Below are 12601 nucleotides of genomic sequence, written 5' to 3'. Positions count from 1 at the left end.
GTATAAAATGGAGTGAAGCATTACTGGTAATGTTGCCCATAGCAATAAATCGGCAAATAGAGTTCAACAGTTAGAAAACAAAAGCAAAGATCTTATTGGTTGTTAGGAGCAACATCACCAGTAATGTTTTACTCCACTTTTTACACAGCAGGATAAATAGAGCCCTAAGTTTTATATACCTTCCTATTATCTAATGGTGATTGTGAAACATCATCTTGGGCTTGTGAGTGCTGCCTCAGTATTCTCCATTGTATAACACATGATGCATTAGTTTAAAATGGTTGAGACCCAGTGGTTTAGACTTAAAACAGCCATGTACATAAAAGTGGTGAAATGCGGAGTGTGATCTAAAAGTGAAAACAAGTGCTCTGAGAATACTAATCGGAGGCGTTAGTGGTATCTTTAGACAGTACTCTAAATGAAAAATCTGGTTAACTACAGATTGGTACAAATATATGAAAGATAATACAAACATAGAAAGCTATTGAACCAATTCCACTTAACATACATTTTGAGGTCTTTTTCTGTTGTTCTGTTACAGAGGTTAAGCTTAAGAGAAACTTCAGTATTCATGTGAACATTCTCATTATACTCCTCCTTCATTATTTCACTAGGGAAAAAAAATGAAAATGCGTTAATCATTTGTAATATAGTTGTGCATGCCTAATGAAGGCAAACAAGCTGCCAACAAATTTGCATAACTTGATGATTTATTTCATCTTCATTTATTATGTAATGGTGGCTTTACATGTCCCAATATGGTAAAAGTAAAGTAGCAGGAAAGCGACACCACTGTACAAGTTTGTGCAGTCAATTTGCAACCAAATGGTGTTTAGTAGGCATCTGGATTTCTACAGCAACTGCTAGTACAACTACTAATTCCAATCATGGCGTTGTACAGTAGAAAAACATTTTAACTCTCACTCAAGATACAGATAAATAAAAGCAGTTTTTACTGAGAAAAAAACCCATTTGTATTCAATTTGACATGAATCCCAAGTTAACTAAGAACTCTGGTTTACAGTTATCAGATGCATCAACATTTATTACGAACTAGAATGTGTTATGGAATTGTTTAGGGCAATGACACACATTTTTCACGCTGCCTGAAAATTTCCAAAATGCCGTGTCATTGCCAGCAATTTAAATCTGCAATTAAATTACTCAATTTGTGTACTTGCCTCATAAGGTACCTTCATGATTATGCAATTTGTATAATTTGCATTGCAGCAATTATGCAATTTTAGATGTTAAATCACAGAGGATAAAACATACCATCTGTCATAGCCTTTAGTTGTCTATACTTACTATCTAGTTGTGATTTTCTTGTTTGTGAATGTTTGTATCACATCGGATTTACTCTAGATTTGCAACTTTATTAAAAAGTTTCAATAAATATTGTTCTCTCTCTCTATATATATATTCAGTTACTGATCCTAACCACCTCAGAACTCAGTATCTGTCATGAGACATGTTCTACTATTGTTAAAGGGATACTGTCATCGGAAAAAATGCATCAGTTAATAGTGCTACTTCAGCAGAATTCTGCACTGAAATCCATTTCTCAAAAGAGCAAACAGATTTTTTTTATATTCAATTTTGAAATCTGACATGGGGCTAGACATTTTGTCAATTTCCCAGCTGCCCCTGGTCATGTGACTTGTGCCTGCACTTTAGGAGAGAAATGCTTTCTGGCAGGCTGCTGTTTTTCCTTCTCAATGTAACTGAATGTGTCTCAGTGAGACATGGGTTTTTACTATTGAGTGTTGTTCTTAGATCTACCAGGCAGCTGTTATCTTGTGTTAGGGAGCTGTTATCTGGTTACCTTCCCATTGTTATTTGGGTGGCTGCTGGGTGGGTGAGATCACTCCAACTTGGAGTACAGCAGTAAAGAGTGATTGAAGTTTATCAGAGCACAAGTCACATGACTTGGGGCAGCTGGGAAATTGACAATATGTCTAGCCCCAGGCAGTAAATATCAGTGGCTATACTTTGTTTTGGAGGGACAGAGGCAATAGAAAAGGAGGAGGGGTATGTCTGTATGTTAGGCAGGATTTAAAAGCTCATATAAAGGAGGAGGTAATGTTAGAAAATGAGGGGCCTGAAGTCGTATGGGTGGAGTTCTTCACAATTGTAAAGAATCCAGCAAATTAATTGTAGGAGTATGCTATAGACCCCCTAATGTAAGTGAGGAGGAAGAGGCAAAGCTCCTAATGCAAATCATCATCATTTATTTATATAGCGCTGTCAAGATACGCAGTGCTTTACTGCAGTTATACCAAACAGGGAATAAATGGTGGATAACAGACAAGGATTACAGAGTACAATAGGGTTTACAAACTAAAAGGTTAGGGTACAATTGAGACATTAGGATTGTATAAACACTTTGTCATTTTTGATACAGAATAATTAAGGTACATCGAATAGGCCTCTTTAAACAGATGGGTCTTTAAGGAGCGCTTGAAAGTTTGGAAGGAAGGAGAAAGTCTGACAGCTTGTGGCAGAGAGTTCCAGAGAAAAGCAGAAGCCCGAGAGAAGTCTTGTAGACGAGAATGGGCAGAAGATAGAAAAGGCTGCTAGTTTAGGTAAAATAATGATAATGGGGGATTTTAATTACCCAGATATTGACTGGAGCAACGGTACTGCTAGATCAGTTAATGGGGACAAGTTTATAAACTTATTGCACGACAATTTTTTAGCACAGGTTGTTGAGGAGCCTACCAGAAAAAATGCTATTCTTGATTTAGTGATCTCAAATGACCCAGAACTTATAGCAAATGTGCAAGTCATTGAACCCCTGGGTAACAGTGACCATAATGTTATATCTTTTAATGTCTGGTGCAAAAAACAAAAATATACTGGGGCAACAAAAACCATGAATTTTGCAAAAGCTAATTTTAGTGCCTTGAGGGCGGCCCTACAGAGCATTGATTGGGGCATTAGGTTTTCAGCTAAAAACACAGAACAGAAATGGTTGTCCTTTAGAATGATATTAAATCATTCCTGTTCTCAATTTATTCCCTTAAGGACTAAACGTAGAAGCTCTAAGAATCATCCTGTGTGGCTTAATACAGAGGTAAAGATGTTAATGGGAAAGAAGAGAAAGGCATTTAAAAACTACAAATCTGTAGGGACAAAAGCTGCATTTAATGAATATAAACACTGTAATAAATGTTGTAAATCAGCAATCCGGAAGGCTAAGAAAAGAAATGAAGAGTTAATTGCGGTGGAGGTGAAAACTAACCCTAAAAAGTTTTTTAAATATATTAATAGTAAAAAGATGCAGGTTGAGAGTGTTGCTCCATTAAATAATGGTACCAGTATGGTTGTAACAGATACAGAAAAGGCAAATGTGTTAAATCAGTTCTTTTCTTCAGTGTATACAATAGAGGAGTCTGGGTTCACAGGCTCACTTAATAACTGCACGAATGGTTCAGCTCAATCTAGTCAGTGGCTGACTCAGGATATGATTCAAAAAGCTTTAATACAAATTAATGTAAACAAGGCTCCAGGGCCTGATGGCATACACCCCCGGGTTCTAAGAGAGCTTAGTTCAGTTTTAGACCAGCCCTTATTTCTGATTTTCTCAGATTCACTGTCATCTGGTATGGTGCCTATGGATTGGAGAAAAACTGATGTTATTCCAATATTTAAAAAGGGATTACGATCTCAGCCTGGCAATTATAGGCCAGTAAGCTTGACATCTGTGGTGGGCAAATTATTTGAAGGCTTGTTAAGGGATCACATTCAAAATTTTGTCCTAATGAATGGCATTATGAGCAACAATCAGCATGGCTTTATGAAGGATAGGTCATGTCAGACGAATTTGATTGCATTTTATGATGTGGTAAGTAAGATTCTGGATAGTGGGGGGGCAGTAGATGTGATCTATTTGGATTTTGCCAAAGCGTTTGATACTGTGCCCCACAAACGACTGCTTTCTAAACTAAGGTCTGTTGGGCTAAATGAAGTCGTTTGCACGTGGATAGGAAACTGGCTACAGGATCGGGTACAGAGGGTGGTTGTTAATGGGACATTCTCTACTTGGAGTAAGGTTCTTAGTGGGGTCCCTCAGGGCTCAGTATTGGGTCCTTTTATTTAACTTGTTCATTAATGACTTAGGGGAGGGTATTGTAAGTAATGTATGAGTGTTTGCAGATGACACAAAATTATCCAGCCCAATTAATTCCATCCAGGATGTGGCATCCTTGCAACAGGATCTTGACAAACTGGCAATCTGGGCAGCTAAGTGGCAAATGAGATTCAATGTTGATAAATGTAAAGTCATGCACCTGGGATGTAAAAATATCCAAGCCACTTATACCCTTAATGGGACTGCACTAGGCAAATCCATTATGGAAAAGGACCTTGGAGTCCTTGTAGATGATAAACTTGTCTGTAGCAAGCAATGCCAGTCAGCAGCATCGAGGGCAAATAAGGTCTTGAGCTGTATTAAAAGGGGCATATAGTCAAGGGAGGAGGGGGTCATTCTTCCACTGTATAGAGCACTTGTAAGGCCCCATCTAGAATATGCCGTACAGTTTTGGTCTCCATCACTCAAACAGGACATTATTGTATTAGAGAGGGTACAGAGAAGGGCAACTAAGCTGGTAAAAGGTATTGAAAATCTTAGCTATGAGGAAAGACTGGCCAAATTGGAGATTTTCACGCTGGAGAAGAGGCGCTTAAGGGGTGATATGATGACTATGTATAAATATATAAGGGGATCATATAACAATCTCTCTAATGCTTTATTTACCAGTAGGTCTTTCCAGCTGACACGAGGTCACCCATTCCGATTAGAAGAAAAGAGGTTCCGCCTAAATATTCGGAAGGGGTTTTTTACAGTGAGAGCTGTGAAGATGTGGAATTGTCTCCCTGAATCAGTTGTACAGGCTGATACATTAGATAGCTTTAAGAAGGGGTTGGATGGCTTTTTAGCAAGTAAGGGAATACAGGGTTATGGGAAATAGCTCATAGTCCAAGTTGATCCAGGGACTAGTCCGATTGCCATTTTGGAGTCAGGAAGGAATTTTTCCCCCTCTAAAGCAAATTGGAGAGGCTTCAGATGAGTTTTTGCCTTCCTCTGGATCAACTGGCAGATAGGTAATTAATAAACAAGAAAAAAAAAAAAAAAAGAAAAAAGGTTGAACTCGATGGACGTGTCTTTTTTCAACCTTACTTACTATGTTACTATGTTACTATGTTACTATGTTACTATGTTACTATGTTACTATGTATGTTATGTCAGATTTCAAAATTGAATATAAAAAAATCTGTTTACCGGTACTCTTTTGAGAAATGGAATTCAGTGCAGAATTCTGCTGGAGCAGCACTATTAACGGATTTATTTTAAAAAAAAAATTTTTCCCATGACAGTATCCCTTTAATGATGGAAATTGTATGAAAAAACAGGATATTCTGGGTAAGGTTTACTAACACTTTATATATTCCCCACATTTATCATGAGAATACAGTATATTATATTTATCATTTACAGACTCAGAAAATAAGCAAATAAATGTGTACCGTATATACTCGCGTATAAGCCGAGTTTTTCAGCACCCAAAATGTGCTGAAAAACTCAAACTCGGCTTATACGCGGGTCATACCTTTCCGCGGCCCCAGCAGGACTGCCTGTGACTGCCTGTGTCGCCGCCCGGAGCAGGTCCAGGAGCTCCGGGCGGCGCGTCCTTCCCTGCCGGCGTTCGCTTTCAAAATGGCGGCGCCCATGGCCGCCACGTGGGTAGCGGCGCCGGCCGCTACCCACGTGGCGGCCATGGGCGCCGCCATTTTGAAAGCGAACGCCGGCAGGGAAGGACGCGCCGCCCGGAGCTCCTGGACCTGCTCCGGGCGGCGACACAGGCAGTCACAGGCAGTCCTGCTGGGGCCGGGTCACGTTTTACTGTGACAGAGGGAAGGACAGAGGGAAGAGCAGCAGACGTGAGTGCCGGGGTGGGGAGAGCGACGGGTGGGGAGAGCGACAGATGGGGAGGGCAGGGGGGGGAAGTGGCAGAGGGAAGCAAACATGAAATGGGGGTGGCAGAGGGAAGCAAACATGAAATCCGGGCGGCGACACAGTCAGTCACAGACAGTAACAGGTACCTGCCCAGTGTCCCCCAATTGTTGCGGCCGGGTCACATTCACATTTTGAAATCTGACATGGGGCCCCTAGGCTTATACACGAGTCAATACATTTTTCCAGTTTTCTTAGGTAAATTAGGTACCTCGGCTTATACACGGGTCGGCTTATACACGAGTATATACGGTATATGCTTCTGCATATTATATGGACAACAGAGTCATTAATTAATTAGTTATTACTTGAGCAAATTAACCTTTGCCTATCTTTTACTGAACTTAAAAAACACACACTGACCTTTTATGTAATGTGTTCATGACAATTGTTATGCCAGACTGCAAGCTTATGATTATGGATCATACGGATGCTAAAGTGAGAAATAAAAGAAGATGTTGCTTACCTAAGCCAGCGTATTCCTTTACGCATGAGCTCCAGTACAAGCAGCAGTGAGGCAGCAATTCGGCAGTAGTAGCAAACAGCGCCCGTTATTGCCTGGGAAAGGCAAATAAGAGTCGGTTTATTTAACAGGAAATGGATTTCAAAAACAACAGAACATGAAACAAACCCTTAATAAAAAAAACGTACCCCCCTACCCTACATAGACCCCCCTACCCCCCCCCCCCAGCCTAGCTGCCCCCCTGGGCAAATGCCCCTAACTCTACTCCTCCATTCAGATTCTGTCCAGCGGAGTTCACAGGTGCCATCTTCTACTCTTTGGTAACCTTCAGAAAGAGACAGGAGAAACGGCGCATGCGCTGTTGGAGCAATTGCCGAAGTGCCAGTCTCATTCCAAAGATTACTGAAGAGAAGAAGATGGCACCTGTGAACAAAATCTGCACGTAAAGAGTTAGGGGCATTTACCCGGGGGAGGGGGGCAGTTAGGCTTCTTATACAAAGATTGGCCATAATTATTCTCCTGTGGAGCTTAGAGTTTTTCATCATGAGCCAAATAAACTTGACAGTAATATTTAAAAAACAGGGTACTAACAAGGTAACTAACAAAGTTTTATAGATGAAAGAGCAGGATTAAAATGCCCGGTTGCATGTTTTTACAAAGCAAGATTGCCAACATATCCCTTAACAATTCTTCGAAAATTGATTTTTACGCAAGAAATTTTGCATTCGTCAGAAACGATGAAAAACTCTGAATTTCACCATTGCAGCTACAAGTAGCAACCAATCAGTACATAGTTTTCATCAGTCTACTATGTTTCAGAAAGAAAAGCTAATAACAGACAGCTATTACCCACACTGCATTACCCATTAAGATAGGTTTATTAAATGCTACAATGTATGCTGCTTTGTGTACAAGGCCTGGACATGATTTATTTCAGTGATTTTAAAAATCAATTTCAATATTGAATAATAGATTCTTGTTGGCCTCTACCATTTACCATGTTCTACCAATAATGTGATCTGTACATGCAATTGATATGGCTGTATAAAGATCTGATTTGCCAATCTCAGAGCTAAAAAAAAAACAAAAAAAGCAAAAAGGTGTTAATACCTACCTTTGCCATGTTAGCATCTACATCCAAGTCATAGTGAGAAACAAGCTTTGGGATCACAACTGAAATAGAAGCAGAAGTCTGTAAGAACTCACTACTGTCATTTATTCATGTTGTTACTATATTATATGTCAGTAGTTTAAATGTGAAAATTGAAAAGTTCTATTTTAGGAAGACTACTAGATTCTGCATAAAGAAAAATTCTAACAAAGAACATGACATACTTTCATCAAACCGCAGGCCAATAACAGAAACCATTTCTCTGGTTAAAACAAATATTGGATTTTCATCTGTGGTTGTAGGAAAATGCTGAGCAAGTCTCCCTTGTTCCAACACCAGTCGTCTGCCTTCAAAGAGCAGCTCTTGGTTCTGGGCAGGGATCTTTGTCTGTTTGTACACCAAGTCATGGAAATCAGGTACTCTGAAAGGCATGCATGCATTGTTAATTAGGGCCTTCTAAATCGATAACTGGTTAGTTATACGTTTGTTAAAGGAATAAGGGAAGATTAATACACTGGGGGTGCCAAAATGTTTGGCACTATCCAGTGTATTAAACCGCCAACTCTTTCTTCAGACTGATGGTCCTGTTCAATTAAAATGTCATAACTCCCAGACTCTTAATTACTAAAAGGCATTCCACTAACTCTGTAGCATTTCCCACAGCTAATTTTTTCTGCATGCGCAAATTGCCAATTTTTTTAAATTATTCTGTTCTAATTTTTAACAGGAGCACCAGTCCTGGGAAAAAAGTTAGCAACGAACTTATTAGAATCCCCAGTATATACATTTTTCTTGTCATTTAAAGGAACAGTTCAGTGTAAAAATAAAACTTGGTAAATAGATTGAATTTTTTTTTTATTTTGCACAGCCTAATTAGTTTGCCAAAAATGTAATCTATAAAGGCTCGGATGATGGGTATTTATAATGGGCAGAACGCAACTTTCTCCTTTACTAAGTCACTGATTTGAAGGGGCCACATGGGACATAACTGTCCAGTTAGCTTGCTTTTGATCTTTAGCATACAAGTGGGCTTCAAAATCAAACTAACTGAACAGTTATGTCCCATGCCCCCCCCCCACCCTTTCAAGTCATTGACAGGTTAGAGAAATGCAAAGGAGGAAGTTGTTCTGGCTATTATGTAAGACATCCATTCATTTCAGTTTTTATAGATGATATTTTTGGCTAAGTATACTAAAATATTTTGCACAGTTTCTATTTTTCCCAGTTTCATTCTTACACTGAACAGTTAAAGTTCCTTTTTGTGAATATAACTGAGAGTCTAGAATTCACAAAAATAAGTCACAAATTAACAACTGTCAAATTCTTTAACATTCGCTCTTTCCTGCACTCCAACATTAGGACTCTAATACTATCTTTTACGGTCTTTAATCCTTAGTTATTTCTTGCCCCTCCCAGTCTCCTGTCTCCCCCTTTCTCTCCTAATTCCAAGATTTGGATCACGTTTTTAAAACTTCAGCACATTTGTAGGATTTAAAATGCAGCTGACTTGGAACCATAAAAGTCTCTTTTCAGACAGCTGAAAAAGACAATTGTTTCTTCAAATGTAATTATGCAAATTAGGATTTGGCTCAGTATTCATTCAAGTCTTTTGTCAATGATTTGGTATTTGTCCAAATTAAAAGGCCATAGATATTTTTTTTTGCAATTAAAACAATAGGCAAAACATATGTTCGACATATACCCAAAGCACTGAACTTATGTTCAAAGGGTTAGCATGCCCTCTTAAATCTTATGAGGAAAGTATTAGCACTTACTTGTCATATGTGTTGATATAGATCTTGTGGAGAGTCATTTGCTGCAGTGAAAACACATGTATAACAATGTGATTAAATATATCATTTGTTACTGCAAAGAACTGCTCAAACCCCCAACACTTCTCCTGATCAGCTTCAAGGATATTTGCAAGGACTGGAGTGAACAAAGTCTGCAGACCCCTGGAATGAACCAAAAAAAAACAATGATCTTCAGGAGAATTTATGGGAATATTTCTGTTACAAATCCTCCCAGCTTTCAACACACAATCTTAGGATTTACACAAAAGTACAGTGGCATAACTAAGGGAGCTCTCCCACAAAATTATTTGCCATCCCCCCCCCCCCCCCCCAGCGGCAATAACAGGTGACCCATGGTGCAGGATCCTGACAAAGGGATGATGCACCATCCCCAAAACATTTATCCGTGTAGTTGCACTGGCATAATAAATGGGGTAAGCTCCTCGGTCAACAACTTCCAGTGAATGCAGTCTCTTTTTCATGTTCTACGTAAATCCTGGGACCATGAAATAATTAGAAGGGCATGTGCAGCAGCAAAACCTTTGTGTGTATGAAGTGATCTATTTTGCAACAGGCACAAACAGTACTCTTTGGCAGATTACAAGGTAAGAGGAAACAGCTAACTGAGAAGCTCTTGTACTTACATTGACAAATTACAGGTAATAGGTAATTCCCCGCTCCACTCAATTGGGCCATTTTCTGCACGCTGTACACCAGATATTGCCCCAGATGGTTTGCCAGCGATTATTTTATACCTGTAAAGAAACAAAAGGCAGGACCATATTTATTAAGTAGTAGGACTCAAATGATATGAGGAACTTTCATCAGTAAGCAAATTTATTTAAGAAATACATATGCAACACTGTATTTGCACATGACAAGGGAACATCTCATACATTTAGTGAATGGACATGCGTTGGGTGTTGTCTGCCCCAATAAAAGCCAAGCCACCCAGACTTTTTATTTAAGCAGTTGGTTTTGAGAAACCATGCAAAATTATACGTTTATTGTGGCTTTTACCAAGTTACAATCACAAAGAGGAAGAGACTATTATCTGAGGTTAATTATTTTCATAGGCCTTTTGCAGTTTAAGGTGAGAGCATATTAATGTCACAGGAAATGTTTTGCTGTGGATTTTGGCCACAGTTACACGAAAAAATTTGCAAATGGTGAAATGCGGAATTTCACGGATAATCTATGCCTGGCGAAAAAAAAAAAATCGATCATCACTAGTTTTCAGTTCTTTTTTTCAACATTCATTACAGTAATATTGGAGATTGCCCCATAATATAATTCAAACAGAACAACCATTTAAAGGGCATACATGACTTCCTTGTTCCTTCGAGGTCCTTCAAAAGGTCTGAAAGGAAGACTGCCTGTGGCAGCATGGTAGAATGTCACTCCGATACTCCACAGGTCCACTGTTGCACTGTACTTCTTCTGATGTTCCTTTCGAAGCACTGCCCGCTCATACATGTCTGGGTGCTTTAAGTGCAGAAAAATATATATATTATATCATATGACAAGTGCTTTGCAGGGTATCACATTTGTTTTAATAGAATGTAGATACTATATTAGGAAAATATACATTTTGGCAACAATGATAACTAGTCATATTTATTGTGTAGCTGTGTTGTTTAGCAATCAATGTGAAAATAATGGGTTTTTTTCACATTTATAATGATTGGTTGTTAAAAGGCAATAAGAGCTACACAGCAATAAATCAGACAGACAGCCAGGCATATTAAAGAAATAAAAATGAATTCATCATTTATTTTATGAACTTTGTGTTTTCCTAACCATTTGCAAACAAAATCGCCAAAAAGCATTAAAAGGTTAATTTGCAAACAAAATCGCCAAAAAGCATTAAAAGGTTAATTTAAATTACGTTTTAATATGTTACCATACATTTTATTGTTTGAATTATTATTAATTATTAATTCATTATTTGTGCACAATATATTCTTTCCTTTTCTTGCACTTCTGTTCTGACCCTTGAAACAATGTTGCAAAAGCCAGTTGATTAAAGGAAATCTATAACCCTCAACAATGTAGGTCTCTATAAAAATATATTGCATTATACAACTCATGTTGTAAAACCCTGCTTCACGTAAATAAACAATTTTCATAATAATATATTTGCTTAATAGTATGTGTCATTGGGTAATCCTAAACGGAAAATTTACATTTTAGGAGAACTAAAAACGAACGAAGAAGTAGCTAGAAATGTTGAACATTATGTTTTGGGCTTCTGTACCAGCCCAAGGTAACCACAGCCATTTAGCCGTAAAGATCTGTGCCTCCAAAGATGCCCCAGTAGCTCCCCATCTTCTTTTTTGCTGATTCACTGCATATGCTCTGTGCTGCTATCAGTTACTGAGATTAGGGGCTGACTCACAATATACAGTATATACACAATATAAGGCTGATTAATACTACATGGCAGCACACAAACCAGTGCAATTAGCATCAGAATTTAATCAACCTTGTATCATCAGCTTATATCAACAGCTACTCAGAGCCCACTGAGCATGCAAGTGTTGCAGATACTTTCCAAGATGGTGACCCGCTATAACAAGTTTGAAGTCCTGGATCATTGCTACTATAGAGATGCTGAAACTTTAGGCTGGTGCAATAAATTTAGTATGTAAACTATGGCATTTTAACCAGTCATTTTTAGGGTTTAGTTCTCCTTTAAGGGGCTGTTCACCTTTACACTAACTTTTAGTAAGATGTAGAGAGTGATATTCTGACACCATTTGCAATTGGCTTTCATTGTTTATGATTTGTGGTTTTTGAGTTATTTAACAGCTCTCAAGTTTGCAGTTTCTGCTAAGGTCCAAATTACTCTAGCAACCATGCATTGATTTGAATGAGACACTAGAATATGCAGAGGGTCTGAATAGAAAGATGAGTACTTAAACACTGTGATAACAATAAATTAGAAACCTTACAAAGAATGTTTTTTTAGAGGGGGTAAGTGACCCCTATTTAAAAGCTGGAAAGAAGAAAAAGGCAAATAGTTTATAAAAATTTAAAAAATAATGAAAATTGAAAAGTTGCTTAGAATTGCCAATTCTATAACATAATAAACGTTAACTTAAAAAAGAACCACCCCGTTAAGAACCAAGGTCCGCCCCCTGGGATGCTACGATTCACAGTGCATACAAACAAACCATACATGTTTGGTCACATGAGCCAATTAACGGACAGAGGCG

General features: G+C 38.4%; 1 protein-coding gene across 2 annotated transcripts in view; it reads right to left on the bottom strand.

Annotated features, from left to right (window-relative positions):
- Positions 1-12601, bottom strand: part of tbk1.S (TANK binding kinase 1 S homeolog) — a 39798-nt gene that overhangs the window by 13992 nt on the left and 13205 nt on the right. For both annotated transcript variants that reach the window (XM_041588630.1, XM_041588629.1), the window contains exons 6-12: positions 10708-10868; positions 10028-10138; positions 9366-9545; positions 7815-8011; positions 7594-7652; positions 6483-6574; positions 509-610 (exon numbers count right to left, since the gene is read on the bottom strand). In XM_041588630.1, the coding sequence (XP_041444564.1) occupies positions 509-610; positions 6483-6574; positions 7594-7652; positions 7815-8011; positions 9366-9545; positions 10028-10138; positions 10708-10868 (902 nt within the window). The remainder of the gene's footprint in view (positions 1-508; positions 611-6482; positions 6575-7593; positions 7653-7814; positions 8012-9365; positions 9546-10027; positions 10139-10707; positions 10869-12601) is intronic.

Source organism: Xenopus laevis, chromosome 3S, assembly GCF_017654675.1.
Source record: "Xenopus laevis strain J_2021 chromosome 3S, Xenopus_laevis_v10.1, whole genome shotgun sequence".
In the NCBI taxonomy this organism is placed as follows: domain Eukaryota; kingdom Metazoa; phylum Chordata; class Amphibia; order Anura; family Pipidae; genus Xenopus; species Xenopus laevis.
Note: the sequence above shows the minus strand (reverse complement) of the source record. Positions and strands in the feature narration are given on the sequence as shown.